Raw genomic sequence first — 17,073 nt, 5'->3', positions numbered from 1 at the left:
GATCTTAGAACTTGGCCTTGAGTACCAGGGTTTGGAGTATCTTCTCTGGTCCTCAGAGTTGGGAGAAAATGTCAGGATGAGAGCACTGCCTTAGAAAGTAAGTGGTTAGAGAATATGCGTACAGTATATAATATCTCATCTGGTGGGAGTTGGTGTCCTTCTTTTGAATGTCATCATCTGTATACCTTTGACAGATTCTGAATGTTAGAAGAGACAAGTAACAAATGAATTGTTGCTGTTGTTGTTGTTGTAGCATAATAATGACATCACCAAGATGCCTCTTTTGACATCACAAAGTGTCATCACTAGGCCTTTGGTACCTATCTTGAAATATCAGTGCTTGGGATAGATGCAGCTTCTGTGCTCACCACTGTTATCACATTCCCAACAAAATTCACATTTTTCCGTGAAATAAAGTGTTCAATAGCTACAAATCTTGTTTTAGAGAGGAATAATGATCCTAGAGGGCTCTTTGAAACATGATTGCCCTCTAATATAAGGTGTGTACCCTGATTCCCCTAAAATAAGACAGGGTCTTATGTTTATTTTTGCTCCAAAAGATGCTTTAGAGATTGTTTTCAGGGGCAGTCTTATTTTTCCAAATTGACTTTTTAAATGAACTATATCTAGGGCTTATTTTTGAAATAGGGCTAATATTTCGAGCATCCTCAGAAATGCTGAAAGATCATTATAGGTAATATTTTCAGGTAGGTCTTATTTTGGGGAAACAGGGTAATACCTAGATGACTTGTTTTAGTTTAGAATGTATTTTCCGAGCATGAAGGTTCCAGTTTTATTACTAATTTTAGGCAGTCATGTGACTTGAAGTTGGCCCTGAATCCACATAAGCTATTTAGCTGTAATGTATTCACTGGAGATTAGAAATGATTCTTGATGGAAAATTTTACAGAATACATGTCAGCAATCTACTGACCATATAGGAAAATGCAGAAACAGTATTTATTATCTCCATGTAGAAAATACCGAAACCAACAATGTAAAATGTATATGTGCCTTTATTACCTGTTGACTTATAGTGACTCCATAAATTTCACAGGGTTTTCTTAGCCAAAGAATCCTCAGGGGTAGTTTTGTTTGTTTCTTCCTCTTAACTTCCTGATATGGATTGGCAGTCTTCGATCCAAGTACTAAGCAAAGTTAAACCTGGTTAGCTTCCATGTTCAGACAAGATCTGACGTCTTTAGGGTATGTAGACCAGTGTATGGCATCTCAAAAAGCAATAGCCCCATCCAAATTTTGAGGGGGACCAAACTAATCAAAATCAGCCCAAAATGTAGTCAAAACGTTGTCAATTTTCCAGTCTTCTTATATAATTTTCCCCCACTATGGCCCATTTTTGTCTTTTCCCTCTCCCCAGTGAAAATTGTCTTACTCTAGATACCTGCTGGGAGGACTGGCACTAAGCTGAAAGGAAATAGGGAAACCCAGGGAGGGTGGAAAGTGCCTACGAATCGAAACACCAAGGCTTCACCCCTGGAAGCTCAGGGTCCATTACCCCACTGCCTTCATATCAAACAGATCTTCCGTCATAAAGTGCCATAGGGATACTTCTGTAACTGACAAGTAACAGAAGAAATATATATTCATCCCTCCCTGTTTAAAGATCAAGATTTGGGGGAATATGTTCACAATGCCTTCCACCACAGAGATACTTTCTAAGCCTCTGGAGCATACAAGGTATTCCATCACTGCTTTATAGCAAGGCATGTAAGGCAGGGTGCCATGTCAGTGCTGCTAACAGCAGTAGGGTGTCATAGAATGGTGTAATTTCTCCCTCTGCCAAGTGATTCTCAGATAAACTGAGCAAATGAAAAGTATACCAATGGTGCCAATATGAATATTAAATCAGTGATGCAAAACATGTATTTAAGTCGGCAATAGAAATTTCCATAGTTCATGAACTGTAGCATAGCAGTCATTTACAGTCATGGTTACTAGTCTCCTAATTTGTTCTTTAAAACCCATTATGTCAAAGGAAGACCATTCCATTCCAGATGGTACCGAAGGAGCAGTTAATATATTCAAATGCAAACATGCTGCTGATGTTATTTTGGGGACATTTTTACGAAACAAAAACATAAATATTCCCATACATTACATAGATAGTTTTCCAAAATGCTGAAAATCATTAGACAGTTCACTAAGCGCTGTTAGTAAGAAACACATTGTAGACAAGCTTTATTTACAAGTAGCCTTTCAAGCTGTGGGTGGTGATGCCAACATATTATTTTCCAAAATACACTTTTAAAAATCTAAATACAAGTGGTCCACAGAGATCGTGTGTTATAACTGGAAAAGAAAGCATGTTTGGGATTTGGTGTCAAAACCACAATACTTAATCATCTTCCTATTTATCCCTCAGTGCATTTCTGTTGTTTGTTATTTTAAAAATAGTTGGAAGAATTCCTGCTACTCCACATACTTATAGCAATACTTATATTTACCATCTGGTAAGATCAGTGCTTGGAAGAATTGCTGCCCATGTTGGCTGAAGGTTTCTGTGAGTGCTACTCCACAAAAACAACTTGTCCAAGTTGAGATACTAGAATAGTGTGATAAATAATCTTATCTGTTGTGCCCTGTTTTCCTTTCAATGACAAGGCCCACAATTTTATTCTTAGTGAAGCGCTTGCAGCATTTAGCAAGCCAGACTAGGTTTGTCACAGACCTATTTTCCAAACCCAATGCAAGCCCAGAGGCTATTGAATGATCTTGGTTCAATCCCTGATTTCCATCTCTCACAGGACAGTCATGAAGATAAAACAGAGGCTAAGATCCATCTATAGATGCTTGAAGGACAATATGAACGTTTATATTATTTATAAATATATCCAATCTAGTATCAAGGATGCAATATCTCACCCTGTGTAAAGCCTGGGAATATATAAAAGGTTTTGGGATGGAGAAAACAAATACAATTTCTAGACTTTTAGAGGGAGGAAGAAATGTGTACTCTGCTACAAACAGAAGTAAATACCTCCTGATCAAGCTAATGCAGGCAGTCCCCAAGTTACAAACAAGATAGGTTCTGTAGGTTTGTTCTTAAGTTGCATTTGTATGTAAGTTGTAACAGGTACATTTTTAAATATAACTCCAGCCAAATCTGTCTATAGCTTTGGATAGCATCGAGAAAGGTTAAGACTTCACTTTCTGTCCCTGTGATAATAGGATTTTGAAATGAGGATTGGTGAGAAAGCTTCAGTTGAGACACCTTTTCATTCTTTCAGGAGTGAATTTCCCTTCCGAGGGTTTTATTTCTTAACTACGTGTCATTTGTAAGTAAGTTTGTAACTCAGGGACTGCCTGTAAGTCAAAGTAGAAGCCAAGCAACATTCACCACAATGTTAAATCATTTTAGAGGGAATGTCAAACTTTAATGTTTGTTATATTTATTATATAAAGAGTATTGTAAGTTAAACTTTAATGCTTGTTACATGTTCTCCCATTTCTTCAACTGCTGTTGTATTTCTGTGTGCTTGTGTATTAAAAGATCAATAAAAGCTTTATAAGCACAACTAAGCTAAAATTGCACAAATATTTGTGTCACCCTCATACACACACACTTTTCCACACTACCTACTGATGCAATGCAAGCAAGGACAGCTAATTGCCAAGTTGGCAAAATTGAGGGTGGGTAGAATTAAGCATAAAATATTTGCTCTGGGTGTGAGTTTCAGTTATCTATAAATAAACATGTGTGCTTATGATGATATGTACACTCATTCTATACAATTTGCCACCATTCAGCCATGCAATGATAAATGCTATCTTAGTGCTACAATGCAAATGAAGTAATTGTGTCACCTACCGTGTTTCCCCGAAAATAAGACCTCCCCAAAGAATAAGACCTAGCAAGGGTTTGGGGGGATTGCCAAATATAAGGCCTCCCCTGAAAGTAAGACCTAGCAACTGAGGCTGCAGCAGAGTTCCATTGGGAAGCATGGCTGCAGGGCAGAAGCAGCACTCATTCATACACCGGAGGGAGGAAGGGAAAGTGCTTGCTTTCTGTGCCTCCCTCCCTCCCTCCCTGCCTTGCCTTTCCTTGCCTGTCCCCCAGCCGAGGCTTGAAGAACCTTCCGTGGCTGCTGCTGCGCTGCCGTTTCTTCCTTCCTTCCGTCTCCCTCCTGGCCATGCTGCCTTGCTTCCCTGAGGCTTCTGATTGGCTCCTGGAGCCAGGGCAAGGGAGGGTGGGAGGGAGGGAAGGAAGAGGGCTTTCGTCCTGCTGCTTTTGCTCCTTAAAGGTACAGGACGCATTGGGATTCTCCTCTCATCTTCCTATCCTATGCCATGAAACTGATTATTTTATACTATTATTCTATTGCCATATTATTATCATCATATTCTGTTACTATTATTATATCCCATTATTATATTATCCTATTAATATATTTTAAATCATTATATTATATTTTTCTACTATTATTATATCATATTATTATTCTATTATTATTCTATTATATTTTCATATTATTATATTATTATTCTGTTATTATTAAATTCCATTTTATATTACCCTATTAATATATTTTATATCATTATATTCTATACTATTATTCTATTATATTATTTTATTATTTTATTATTATTAGCATATTCTGTTATTATTATATTCCATTTTATATTATCCTATTAATATATTTTATATCATTCTATTCCATTCTATTATTCTATTATATTATCCTATTATTATTATATTATTATGCTATTCTGTTATTATATCCCATTATTATATTATCCTATTAATACCATATTATCATTTTCTGTTATTATTATATCCTATATTATATTATCTCATTAATATATTGTATATCATTATATTATTATTATATTATCATATTATTATTATAGTATATTATATTATTCATCATTCATGACTACATTGAAACTAGAATAGAGAGAAATCAGCGTGGAAACCTTGTGAAACCTAAATTGCAAGAGGTACCATAGATTGTTGTACATGTAAATAATGGTAGTAACAAGAAATTCTTGATAGGATTCATAGTTTGTCTGGTTATGCTGGTTTGTGATGACAACTACTTTACAGTATATAATAAATGTTCATTTTGTTGTTCAACAATAAATGTGAGCTCTTCTTCATGGAAAAATAAGACATCCCCTGAAAATAAGACCTAGTGCATCTTTGGGAGCAAAAATTAATATAAGACCCTGTCTTATTTTCGGGGAAACAGGGTAGTAACAAACATGATTGTTAGAGACATGGAAAACATTAGGTACCCACAAAAGATATATCTTCTAAGACATATCCCAGAATCCACAGAAGTCAAGGAGGGACAGGAGATAGTGGAGAGGTCCTCCCGCTTTTCCACTAAAACCCATCTTAGGAGACTGCTTTTTGGGAAGCACAAAGGGCTGCGAGAGAGAGAAGTAAAAAAAAATTCTGTCCTGTTGGCAGTCAGCTGGCAAGAGTCTTGTCCTTGGGCTAAACCATTTCATGAGCAAAAAAAAATTATCTTCTGATATGCTGTTGCTAAATGTCTGAAAAAAGTATGCAGTTAAAGCTTGGGGTATAAAGGGAGGGAAAGTGCAAAGAAACCTGTTGATATCCTTTCCTCATTTTTTGGTCCAAAACAAAAATCAGAAATCAAGTTATATCCAAGTAGGGAATCTGAAGCTTTAATTCAATGGCAAACTGATATACAATGCAGCACTCAGTAGAAAACAGTGGTACAATGATGATCAATCCATTTTATTTTGTATTTACGTTTCTTCAGCAACCAGCATAACCATCTGTAAACATTTAACTACATTAAAATGTTTTGCTGCTAGCAGACATCAGTAATACGTGCACAGGAGTAAAACTTCTGCTTATTCTTGAATATATTTTTAAATGGACTTGAGGAGCAAATAACACTGATTCAGAGTAAGCTGAAGTACCAAGCAACACACTAATTCAGCTATATGTATAAACTAGGGAGGAATGAAAGTGGATTTGTTATCCAGTTTGTGACACTTTATTTAAATTACAATACCATTTTGTTTGTTTTTTTTTTAAAAAAAACATAAATATGTAACTAAGAGCTTCAAAAATCTGGTTAAGCAGACACATCAAAATGTTATGATCAAAAGCAAGAGCTAGTTCAAGAAATCTCAGGACTTCAAAATCAGCAAGGTACAAAGCTAAAATCCATATGCTCCTTTTCCAGTTATAAACACTTTTGCTAAACATAGATATTTCACCATATATTAATATATTTTTCTGACATTCAAAGTTGTAGAATCAATATGGCAGAATTGTTAAAAGCACATATGTACAAATAGTCTTCCCTGTGCCCCCACTTACATAAAGTATTTGGCATAATTATAACAATCATACTGCATACACAACTGTTCGCTTCTCCCCCCTCCCACCCGCCCCACATAGCTGTACTCCTTATTAAAATTAACCAGTTATATACAAAAATACTTGAACATTTATTATAGAAAACTTCTATAGCTACCATTAACAGCATATACCTGCTGAAGGTTTCAATGAAGGAATATAAAAAGTGGTCACTACGTTCCAGTTAAGCTATGAACAAGGCGAACGGTTAAATCAACACAAGCTTCCCAACAAAACAGGGAGATAACTTTATCATGGTATGACTGAAAATGACAGGTCATACATTAGGATATCAGAAACAGTACATATATGGGGAAACCAAGTTGTTTTAAGTTTTGACAGTCCTACAACTGAACATGAGTTTCTGAAAGGCTCTACAGGAGCATTCTAGACCCATCCAGACTGATTGAAAAGTTCCAGGTTTTGTTCTTGTTCTTTCCTATTTTACATTGGGTTAAAATAAAATGACCTGAGGCGCTAGTATAAAAAGTCTCTGATTGTACTGAGAATTGACAGAAAATATTCTGGAATAAATAAAATGTGTACAAATCAAAAAGAACAAGAACACAATCTGGTCTGTTTAATCAGTCTGGATGAACCTTAACTCTACCTAGAAAATATTATCTGGCAAGGACACTTCCAGATAACACACTGTACAGGAACAGGTCCAACGCAATGGAGCACTTCTTAATTATGGACAAATTTTCTGTTTGTACATATGTGGAACAGGTAGCAGCAGGGTGGAGAAATGCTATCTAATGAAAGGGGGGGGGGGGTCAAATAAATGTGTAGAGTCCATGTCTCAGTACTTTTGCTTTGGGAGATCTGGCTTTGCTTCTTGAGAGTCCAGAACTGCAAAGTTCCTTCATCCTGGATTTTTTTTCTTTCTGTTAGGCCAAGATGCCTAAAAGCAGTTTCATAATTTGCATTCCAATAAGATATACAACAATCATTGTAGACTTCGCAAGCATGTATTATATGCTGCTTCTTTAAAATATACAGGAAGATCTGCTTGGAAAAGCAGTGGAATCCTTAAATCTGCATATTTCAAAGGTTTTCACCATCTATTGAGAATGCCACACTAACAACCCTTTATTTGAACCTTTTGTAAGTTCTGATGCTAACTTACACTAGATAGAAAAAATATACCAATCAACACAGCATGCCATCTATGTTGAGAAAGTGTGCCAACTAGCATATGCCAAGAACCTCCTAAAAATCCTGCATGAGTTCCATGGTTGCTTGGAAGGAACTGAATTTGGGGGGAAAGCTTTTTCTCAGATGCTCCCAAAGCTTTTTGTCATGTACTGGACAAAAAAAGTTGCTATAAAGCTGTTTGAGTAACAAATATAATTCATCGTGTTCCTTTCTAAAAATTAAGACTGCTCTTATTTGAACCCTACATTTAATGCGCTTTCCAGTCAGATCTGATGAACACGTATTTGTACACAATTATCTCAATTCTTTACACTTCGTTTCCAGCACTGGCAATGGTCATTTATTGGTTCCCTAATGGACACAGACATTTGAACCACAAGAATAACTCAAGAATTAATTTCCTGTCTTGAAACAAAAGGTGCTTTTCTTAAATGAACCTTTATGTTGGGTACAGATTCAGCAACCAAATTCTATTCTATTTTATCAGCTATATGGAACTGTGAAGTAAATTGCACCTCAAGAAAATTAAAGTAAGTTCTGATGAAATTGTGCGACTCACATAGACAAATCAATAGCATAGTGCTAAACTTTTCTCCTTAAACAAAAAAGAAAATCTGAAAATGTATATCAATACATTTAATAAAATGCAGGAATATGTTCTTAGAAAGAAGGAACTTTGTTTCATGAAATCAGATACAACAATGTCTTTTAAATATTGTAATCTGATGATTTGACTTATCATCACTTTTGTTTGTGTACATGAATTAGCAGGCTCAAAAGAGAAGAGCTTTCAAACTATTTGCAAAAATTTAGAAATCATATCTTATTACAGGAGCCTTTTAATATACTTAGTTTAAACCATACTACTTTGCATGCTCTAAAAAGTACAGCATCATATAAACAAGGGGTTATGGAAGAGAAGTATAGTTTTGATTAAATTACATTTGGGAGGAAAAAACAAGCTCATTCAAATGAATATGCATCCGGTTTTCCAGTACTTAATACTAAGGTAATTATCTCAGTCTTTTTCCCTGTTTCTATAACATCTTGCATTCTGGGTTAATATTGTCATTTAACCAAAATGTGCAACATAATATTAAGCAATTAAAAAACCACTGTAAAGTATTTTTGTGAAAAATATTAAAGTGCCTATATTAGATGTGGTTTTCTTTTCCACTTGTCATTACAAAAATGACATTCTAGCTTCTCTTTTCTTCCTTTCCTTCCTTCTTCTTTTTCTTTCTTTCTATAATTGGGACACTTTTCGTGGCAGCGGCCTGGGACGTGGGACCTGTTCAGTTCTCTTGTTACTATTTTCCAGGTTGTTCGGTCGGACCAAGAGGGGTTTGGGGGGCAGTGCTGGTGGATCCGTAGGAATTGGGATGGTAAGACTGTGAGGTAGTGGGACGGGGCGCTTCAGTGTCCGTTCATACACGCTATAAGGTGGCGGAGTCTTACTTTCTTTTCTCACTGGTTCTTCAGAAATATTGCAGTTAGAAACTGGTATCGAGTGGTCAATGATGTGACTTTCAAAGCCAGACGTTTCCGATGTGCTACATCGACTAAGTGAGGAGATACCGCTGCTGTAACTTCCTGACAAGACTGGGGAGTTAGAGATGAGTCCGGAGGAATGGTAGTCCACAGGAGATGGAGTAAACGATTGTCCACAGTTCTGGATAAAATAATAATGATAATAATAGACACAGAAGAAATTAAAGCAAACATATGCAGAAGGGCAAGAAGTATTTTTTGCAGTAACATACCAATACATATGGATAAACAATCATTTACTTCTGTACAACTGTATTTGGAAACAAAGATTTCATATCTTCTAAACCAGTGGCTCTCAACCTGAGGTCCCCAGATGTTTTTGGCCTACAACTCCCAGAAATCCCAGCCAGTTTACCAGCTGTTAAGATTTCTGGGAATTGAAGCCCAAAAACATCTGGGGACCCCAGGTTAGGAACCACTGTTCTAAACCAAAAACTGAATGGTGCTACTGTTTACACATATGCATGTATTCACTTGCCAAACTGTAAAACTTCTAAAACCTCAAAACCCAGTACATTCAGTCACAGAAGTGATAGCATTCTGCCCTCTAATGCCAAGCATGAGTACTTACATGACAGATTTTTATATTTCAAATCTTTGTTGTTGTCCTGTGCCTTCAAGTCATTTCTGAGTATGGTGAACCTAAGGCAGGATTTTCCATGCAAGATTTGTTAAAATCTTTTTGTCTTTTTCTCCCTCTGAGGCCAACAGGGTATGACTTCTCAAAGGTCACATATTGAGTTGCCAAGACTGAACCCTGGTCTCCAGAGTCATAGTCCAAATGCTTAAACCATTACACTGTACTAGTCCTCTACCTCCCTAAAGTTATGGCTTTCAAGAGTATAGGATAAGTAATGCCAATAAACAGATATTAGGTTGGCACTCCTCACTGAAAGGATAGTTCAATGTGATAATTAACATTACAACAAACTTTGCAAACAAATAGTTGAGGCAAGACCAAAAGATTATTTCTTCTGAATTTAATTTGATACCCTTAGCTAACATTCATGATATGGGGGAACGCGATTTATGTCTTTTCCCATGCCACAGTAAAAATCAGTAAAATCAGTGCTTTTTGTGAGCCATCCCGAGTCCCTTCAGAGAGATGGTGGTGAGGTATAAATAAAGTTTTATTATTATTTATAATGTATGAATGGAATCTGTGATGGATTGAGTATCCAATCCAATGATTCCCTTAGACGGACATACACTTGACAAATGTTTTTTTTTTTTCATTTCTTGCTCAGTATAATGGACTATGTTCTTTGAGTTGCCTGAATTATTTGTGGTTCTAAGGTCCACATGAATCCAAGTTTAACATGATTTACTTTCTTCTGTTTCAACACAAAGACCTTTAGCTATATTAATTTCAGTTGATCAAGCATATGTTTGTTGTTCAGCTAAAACACCAACACAACTAAGGAAAGTCATAATCCAGGGATCCACCAACCAGTAGGATTTGGACCTACATTTTCTGAATAGCTGCCATCCATTCTGCATGCTTTTGGAGCTCAGGGGAATTCATGGATATATGCCTGCCAGTGTTTCTCTCACTTCAGGTAGTATGTATATAAGAAATGTGTGTCAATATTATAGCAGAGAAAGAAAGCCACCTTCCACAAAAGTGAAAAAGGAAGAGTTCTAAACAGCCAGTATAGTTCAAAATCCAAGAAAAACAGGCCAATACCTTCATTGGAGATCTTCCAGCAGGAGAGGGGGAAACTGAGGTTAGGTGTCGAGCTGGTGATGCTGTAAAAAAAGAGGTTTGGATGAATCAGTTAACTTTTACTTTTCTTTACTCAGAAATATGATATTCCGTAATATTAACATAAAGGAAATACTGCTTGTATTATTTATTTATTTATTTCCATCATTTCTATGCCGCCCTTCTCACCCGAAGGGACTCAGGGCGGCTCACAATCTGGCAAAATTCAATGCCGTATATAGTATAAAAAATAAAATATAGGCAATTAAAACAATCAATTTAGCATAATACAATAAATACATTTAAAACAGTGCAATAAAAATACTTAAACCATTCGTCCACAAAAACCTTGCACGTAAACCTTAATCCGGACTGAGTCAAAGCCAACATAATTCATTCATTAAATGCTTGTTCACAAAGCCAGGTCTTCACCTTTTTCCTAAAACTCAGAAGGGATGTGGTCTGCCGGATGTCACTGGGGAAGGAGTTCCATAGCCAAGGAGCCACCACTGAGAAGACCCTATCTCTCGTTCCCACCAGCCGCACTTGTGAGGCAAGTGGGACCGAGAGCAGGGCCTCCCCAGACGATCTTAAAGTTCTCATAGGCTCATAGGAGGATACACGTTCGGATAGGTAAATTGGGCCGGAACCGTTTAGGGCTTTGTAGGCCAAGTATCGAGTAGCTTTGTGCCTTGGAGGGTTTTTTGGGGGGCGCGGGGTTGGAATTACAATGTCCATCAACTATCTTGCCCAGCCGTGAATAATAACCTAGGCCTTGAAATATCATCTGGAAGTCAATATGTTAAGGAAGGCTTCTAAAGATGGGTGGGCAATTGGATGGACACACGCACGCAGGCATATATAATCAAGCAAACAGGCTTGATTATATACAAATTCTAATGATTTTGTCTGGGCTTTTACTTTCCTCTTTACCTATTATTTTATCAACACAAGTAACATGGGACCTGTTGGCTGAATTCACTGCACCCCTGACTTTTTTGTGTCCCCTCCCAATCTGAACTTGGATGGCATGTTAGTAAAAAAATGTTTTTGATAAAACAAAGAGAATCACACTTTTGGAAATAGTTACTTATCCACTACTAGATTCTTAGTCACAGCCTAATATAAATCGTCTCTATCTTTGCTGGCTATCTCTCTGCTTGACTTCCCTCTCTCTCTACTGGACTGGGAACTATTGGAAGCTGGCAAATCTGAACAGTCATTATGGCAGGAGTCCATATCCTTAACTCATGTTCTATGATTAAATCTTGAGCTTCAAGAGCTCAAACCAGCATGTCTTTCTAATGGAAAACCAATAGTAATCAGAAATGGGTTCATTCAACAGGTTGCGTTTTTCACAGCAGAAAAACTGTGCTATCTGTACCTACCAGTTTGTGTGGGGCGTGGTGGCACAGGAGGAGACATTAGCTTCCCACAGTCTGACATGTTTCTGGCCTCCTTCCCACTATCTAGGCTCCAGCTGCTGGGAGTGCTGTTTACAGCTGAAAATAGTAAGAAAATAGGCATTAATGTTCCAAACTGTTGAGAGTTAACATACAACAGCTGGTCAATATATCACTGATTTGAGAACACTTAGATATGTTTTAATATCCCACTGGAATGTCATACAGTGGCAATGGCTATAATCGCCAATCTGATATTTTCCAGCTATGTTGGCACTGCAGTTTCCATTACAAGAGTTGTAGTAAGAAGTACTACAGTTAAATTGATTTATGCTCCATAATAACTTATATTTTTGTGTGCACAATCTTTACGTGATACCTTGGTTTTCATGGTACTGCATTGCTGCATATTTGGTTGGAACAGCTTAGGATATATTACAAGACACAAGAACAAATGACAAAATCAAATACTTACCTTTCTCAGGACCGGATAAATTAGGATCACTTCTAGGCAAAGCGCCATCTCCAATATGATTGTATAGAATTCTCTAAAAATTCAGAAGAATCTATTTTTAAAACAGCACTTTTATCAAATGTCAATCTTTGCCAAAGTAAAGTTAAATGTTGGAATGATAGCTATTAAAAAGAAAGGAATTAAATATTCAATTAAAAACCGCTTAAATGTGGCTAGCTGGCATGGATTTTCCAACTACAAATTGTAAGATCATTTCTATTAGAGACAAAACCAACAAATAGAGAAGCAAGTGACATTAAGCCTCTTCTCTGCTGAAAAACAAGCAGTAATTACTCCACAAAAAGATATGATATGTATTGAATGAGATGAGTACAAAGGGCCAAATTCCACCCTCCTTAAAAAACAAAACAAAACTATAATACAGGAATTGACAAAGTGTTGCCCAAAATTTCTCTGTCCCAGTGTTCCCCCAACCTAAAAAGCATTGTTCCAGAAGCCTATTATATCTGTTTTCTATGTGGTTCATTTTTTCATTTAAAAAAAGCAAGCCAAGCTCCTTTTCCTCCATTAAGCCACACTCCTCATAGTACATGGCCCATAAAAACCTGCCCAACCTTAAAAGTGGCACCAGCCCTACTTGTAGCAGAGTAGTATGCATCCCAATACAACTATAAAAACTCTTGAAGTATGAAAAAGGTGATAGGGAAAAAAGTTTTTCTGTTTTGCACAAGCCCTCTAATTGTTTCTTTGCTGAACAGAATTAATCTTTATCCTATTCTGGGTACATAGAGAATAATCAACTACATCTGACTCAGTGTAATGGAAGATTTTTCTAGGGTGCAGTAAGGCCTGACATTGTGTTTATGTTGCTTTATGTTGAACTATCTCCTCAAAGTGGACTAATCAAATCAAGTTTGCAAAAGCAGCAAAATTAAGCATTGTCTATGACTAAAAAATATTTCATCAATGACACCGGAAACATAAATAAATTTCTTCATTTTGTTCTGAAGGCAATTTTGGAATTCGGACTGTAAAAGATGAGTCAAAAGACACACAAATCCAATTCAGAGTTAATATGTGCAGGAGTACAAAACTGATTGACATGTTTATATGGTGACAACCTTGATAGACCTTTGCAAGGACTAGAGATAAAATTAAAAGGGGAAAAATGTATGGGTTACAAACGCTAAACTGTTACTCATGTCCATTTTAGATCATTGGAGTCTAGTCTATACTTCTATCCAAAGCTTTGAAAATCAGTTTGCAAATACAATACTGAACAGAACTAAGAACATAGTGATTTTTCTGTAAAATATAGGAGAACAAGCAAAAGAAATAAAGTCACAACTAAAGTGGTGGAAAGAGATTGCTAGGCAAAATTACCAAATATCAAAAACAAATATTAGCTTCATAAGTAGAAGAAAACATGGGATATTCAAGAAAAAAAGGAAACAATAAAAGACTGCAGCAACTACAGCTAATATAGAATAGATACTAAATGTAGCCCAAATTAGTCTATTAGCAAGCATGGAGGCATTTCAGCTTGAAGATGCTGAGTAAGACAAGAGTAACAGCTCAGCAAGCGTCTTTTTCAAAACAGAAAGCAATCAGTCAAACACAATGACAATTTGGTCTGATCACCCAACGTGTCCATTTGTTCAATAGGAGCCAAACGGAATGATAATGATGAGATATATGTAGATACTAGGTAACTAAAGTCACCATCCTATCCCATGCTTATAGAATCTCCCATTCAAAAACCAGGCAAGTCACTGATGTAAGAAGATCTGGACCAAGTTTTGTGAGATGGAGGAGGATGGAGATTTGTGGCTCCAGGAGCAGACCTGGAATAGCATGGAAAAGAATGAGACAGACAGGTAGCAATGATAGACGTGTGGCTCAAGTCTTGCTCCTACCTTTAAGTGCCCTCAGTAAATGTCTCCAGTGTTATGACAGTAACGGTTTAGATTTTCAGGTCTATTATAGCAACTTTTGATATGATAATTTTAGCATCCCATGTTTTTTGGTTCAGAATGTAGCAGCAGACAGACCCTTTCCCATGTGTGCAGTGAGTCCAAGGCAGTGCTCAAAGCCTTTGAAAAATAACTTCATAATCTCAGGCGTAACAGTGTGCCATTTCTCCTATGAGAACCCAGAAGACTTAGCAGTCCGTGGTATTCTACAGCACCAAACCCACCCTTGGATTCAGTTTAAGGAGATAGGGTGAAAAAGCGACTCCTTGAGTCACTCTCTTCATACTGTTTGCATGAGAAAAATGTTTTGTTGCTACTTACCCTGTCAGGGGCTACTGAGGATGTTGGTAGATTGGGAGATTTTCCCGTCAGGTAAGCCTCTGGCAGAGCAGATACTGGGCCTACATGCTCTTCAGCCTCCCTTGGTGAATCTCTGATGCAGCGCGGAATGGAGGCTTCATTCCACTTGGCAAAGCAAGAGTTTGCAGGCTGGGAGCAAAAAGGGCACATTTCTTTCTCTGTGGCATGTTTTAAAAAGCCACTTTACATACAGAACATTTTTCAGGAACCCCTTCTTGCTCCAAAGGTTGCTACACTGAATTCAGCATTAAGGTTTGCCAAGAAGTTGCTGTCATTGAACAAGCAGCAGCTTATTGCAGCAAGCAGCAAGTTAGACAACCAGGAGGGACCAACGCATAAAACTACAGAGAAGCATGTAAGCAAGTATTCCCTGTCCAAGAAAATTAATTACAAAGATCCAGTGGGTTGGGGAGAACCTATATTATGTCTAAGTTGAGATTCTTTAAACTAGTATAGTGATCTCCTAATAAGGCCAGAATTTTACAATTCGCAGGTAGTTGGACCAACCATTTCTCCAAGACTCAGCATTAGAATGAAGTTGTTAATGACATGATATGAAAATAAAATGGACTGCAAGAATTTTAAGAAATGTTCCAAGGGTAAATGTATTAGTTGAACAGAATGCCTGTTTATTAGAAATGATATATGTAAATGAAAAGGGGTGAGTAGATTGAACTCACTTTAAATTACATTGTAGTGTTACTAATAAAAAAGCCATTATCTACTAATCTTTTCCATCACAATCTTTCTCTAAGATTTCTTCCAAGGAATTCTAGGAGGCTGAAATTTTCAGATACCAAGCTATCTTTTAATTACTATCTCTAAGAATAAACACCTATGCATTAATATTTGCAAAGGACCTCTGGTTCAGTCGGGTCTATTGCATCTTCAAACACAGAAAGACACCAAAGTATGAACTGGTTGAAGGATCAATAACATTTCTGCCCCACAGCAGCCCATATGCTATAGGACCACCACAAAATGGGGCCCTGAGAACGCCTACCTGTGAAGGCTCAGCAGCATTAGAGTAAATGGCACTACAGGGCCTGTCCCTTGGAGATAGGCAAGAATTTTCTCTGGAATGTTTAAGCTTGTCAGACAACAGAGGTGAGCCTGGAATACAAGAGAAACCTACAGAATCAGTACAATTCTTCCCATCTTTGATCTGGTGGATTAGCTTGGTGCAGGCATATAGAGAAAAGACTTCACAGTGGTTCTCTCCCACTGTAGGCTTTCAAATGATATGATCAAGAAATAGCAGCATCAAGGGCATTCTGTGCCCAGGAAGCCTCCATAAGGACCTCTACGGAATGAAACACTAACCTCTGGCACTGGATGGAGCAGAGCTGGTCACATTAGGTGAAGCGGAATGAGTGGAACTCAGGCTTGAGGTAGATGGACTTGGCTGGAAATACACAAGAGCCACAAAATCTCAGTATCATGCAACTTGATGATGGAAGCAACAACAACAACAGCAACCACAACCAACAGACATGTTCCAGTTAATGATATGGTACATTGCAGCCAAAGCTCAACACATGGGCTTCCAGGATTTTTTGAACTGTAAAAGCAAAGAGTGTGAAGCAAGAATGATTGGATGATAAGTAGATGGCTTATAGCGCAATTCCAGACTTATCCTCTCAGTGTTTGGTGGAAATCATTTAGAGGTACATGTGAACAAGAGTGCAGCCTAGATTCGCTTCATATTGTTCCACAACCATTAACTCCCCATTTAATTCAGTTTACTGCCCTCACAAACTATTGCCCTAGTAGTTCATGATAACAGTGGACAAGATAATGGGAATTTTATTCAACAGAAAGGGACACAAAATTAATTAAAAAAATAAGAGTATGCTTATTTTTTATTTATTGAGACAGACTATTTATCTCTTAAATACAGCCCAGAAAAGGCTTCACAACAAAATATGCCTGAATGTCTTTAATGAAATACTACTGCTGGTTGTTAAAACTGACCTTTGACACTGTTATCTTTCAGATAAGCAGAGCAGAGCTTCCAGGCCCCAGCATTTGACTGGGTTTACTTTATTTTAGAATGACAACTTGGGAGTCTTAGGGTGTTTTGGGAC

At 37.2% G+C, this 17,073-nt stretch overlaps 1 protein-coding gene across 12 annotated transcripts in view; it reads right to left on the bottom strand.

The window, feature by feature from the left end:
- Positions 1-2,169: 2,169 nt before the first annotated feature.
- dock4 (dedicator of cytokinesis 4) overlaps positions 2,170-17,073 on the bottom strand; it is a 329,858-nt gene continuing 314,954 nt past the window's right edge. For 6 of the 12 annotated variants that reach the window (XM_062982447.1, XM_062982448.1, XM_062982450.1 and 3 more), the window contains 7 exons: positions 16,310-16,391; positions 15,990-16,099; positions 14,948-15,115; positions 12,654-12,726; positions 12,164-12,277; positions 10,758-10,819; positions 2,170-9,191 (listed from right to left, as the gene is read on the bottom strand). In XM_062982447.1, the coding sequence (XP_062838517.1) occupies positions 8,766-9,191; positions 10,758-10,819; positions 12,164-12,277; positions 12,654-12,726; positions 14,948-15,115; positions 15,990-16,099; positions 16,310-16,391 (1,035 nt within the window). In that variant the 3' untranslated portion in view covers positions 2,170-8,765. Of the gene's footprint in view, positions 9,192-10,757; positions 10,820-12,163; positions 12,278-12,653; positions 12,727-14,947; positions 15,116-15,989; positions 16,100-16,309; positions 16,392-17,073 lie in introns of those variants that run through there. The other 6 variants (XM_062982452.1, XM_062982453.1, XM_062982454.1 and 3 more) reach the window with 4 other exon arrangements.

Source organism: Anolis carolinensis, chromosome 5 (assembly GCF_035594765.1).
Source record: "Anolis carolinensis isolate JA03-04 chromosome 5, rAnoCar3.1.pri, whole genome shotgun sequence".
Taxonomy (NCBI): domain Eukaryota; kingdom Metazoa; phylum Chordata; class Lepidosauria; order Squamata; family Dactyloidae; genus Anolis; species Anolis carolinensis.
The sequence above is the reverse complement of the archived record's forward strand: the minus strand, read 5'-3'. Positions and strand labels throughout refer to the sequence as shown.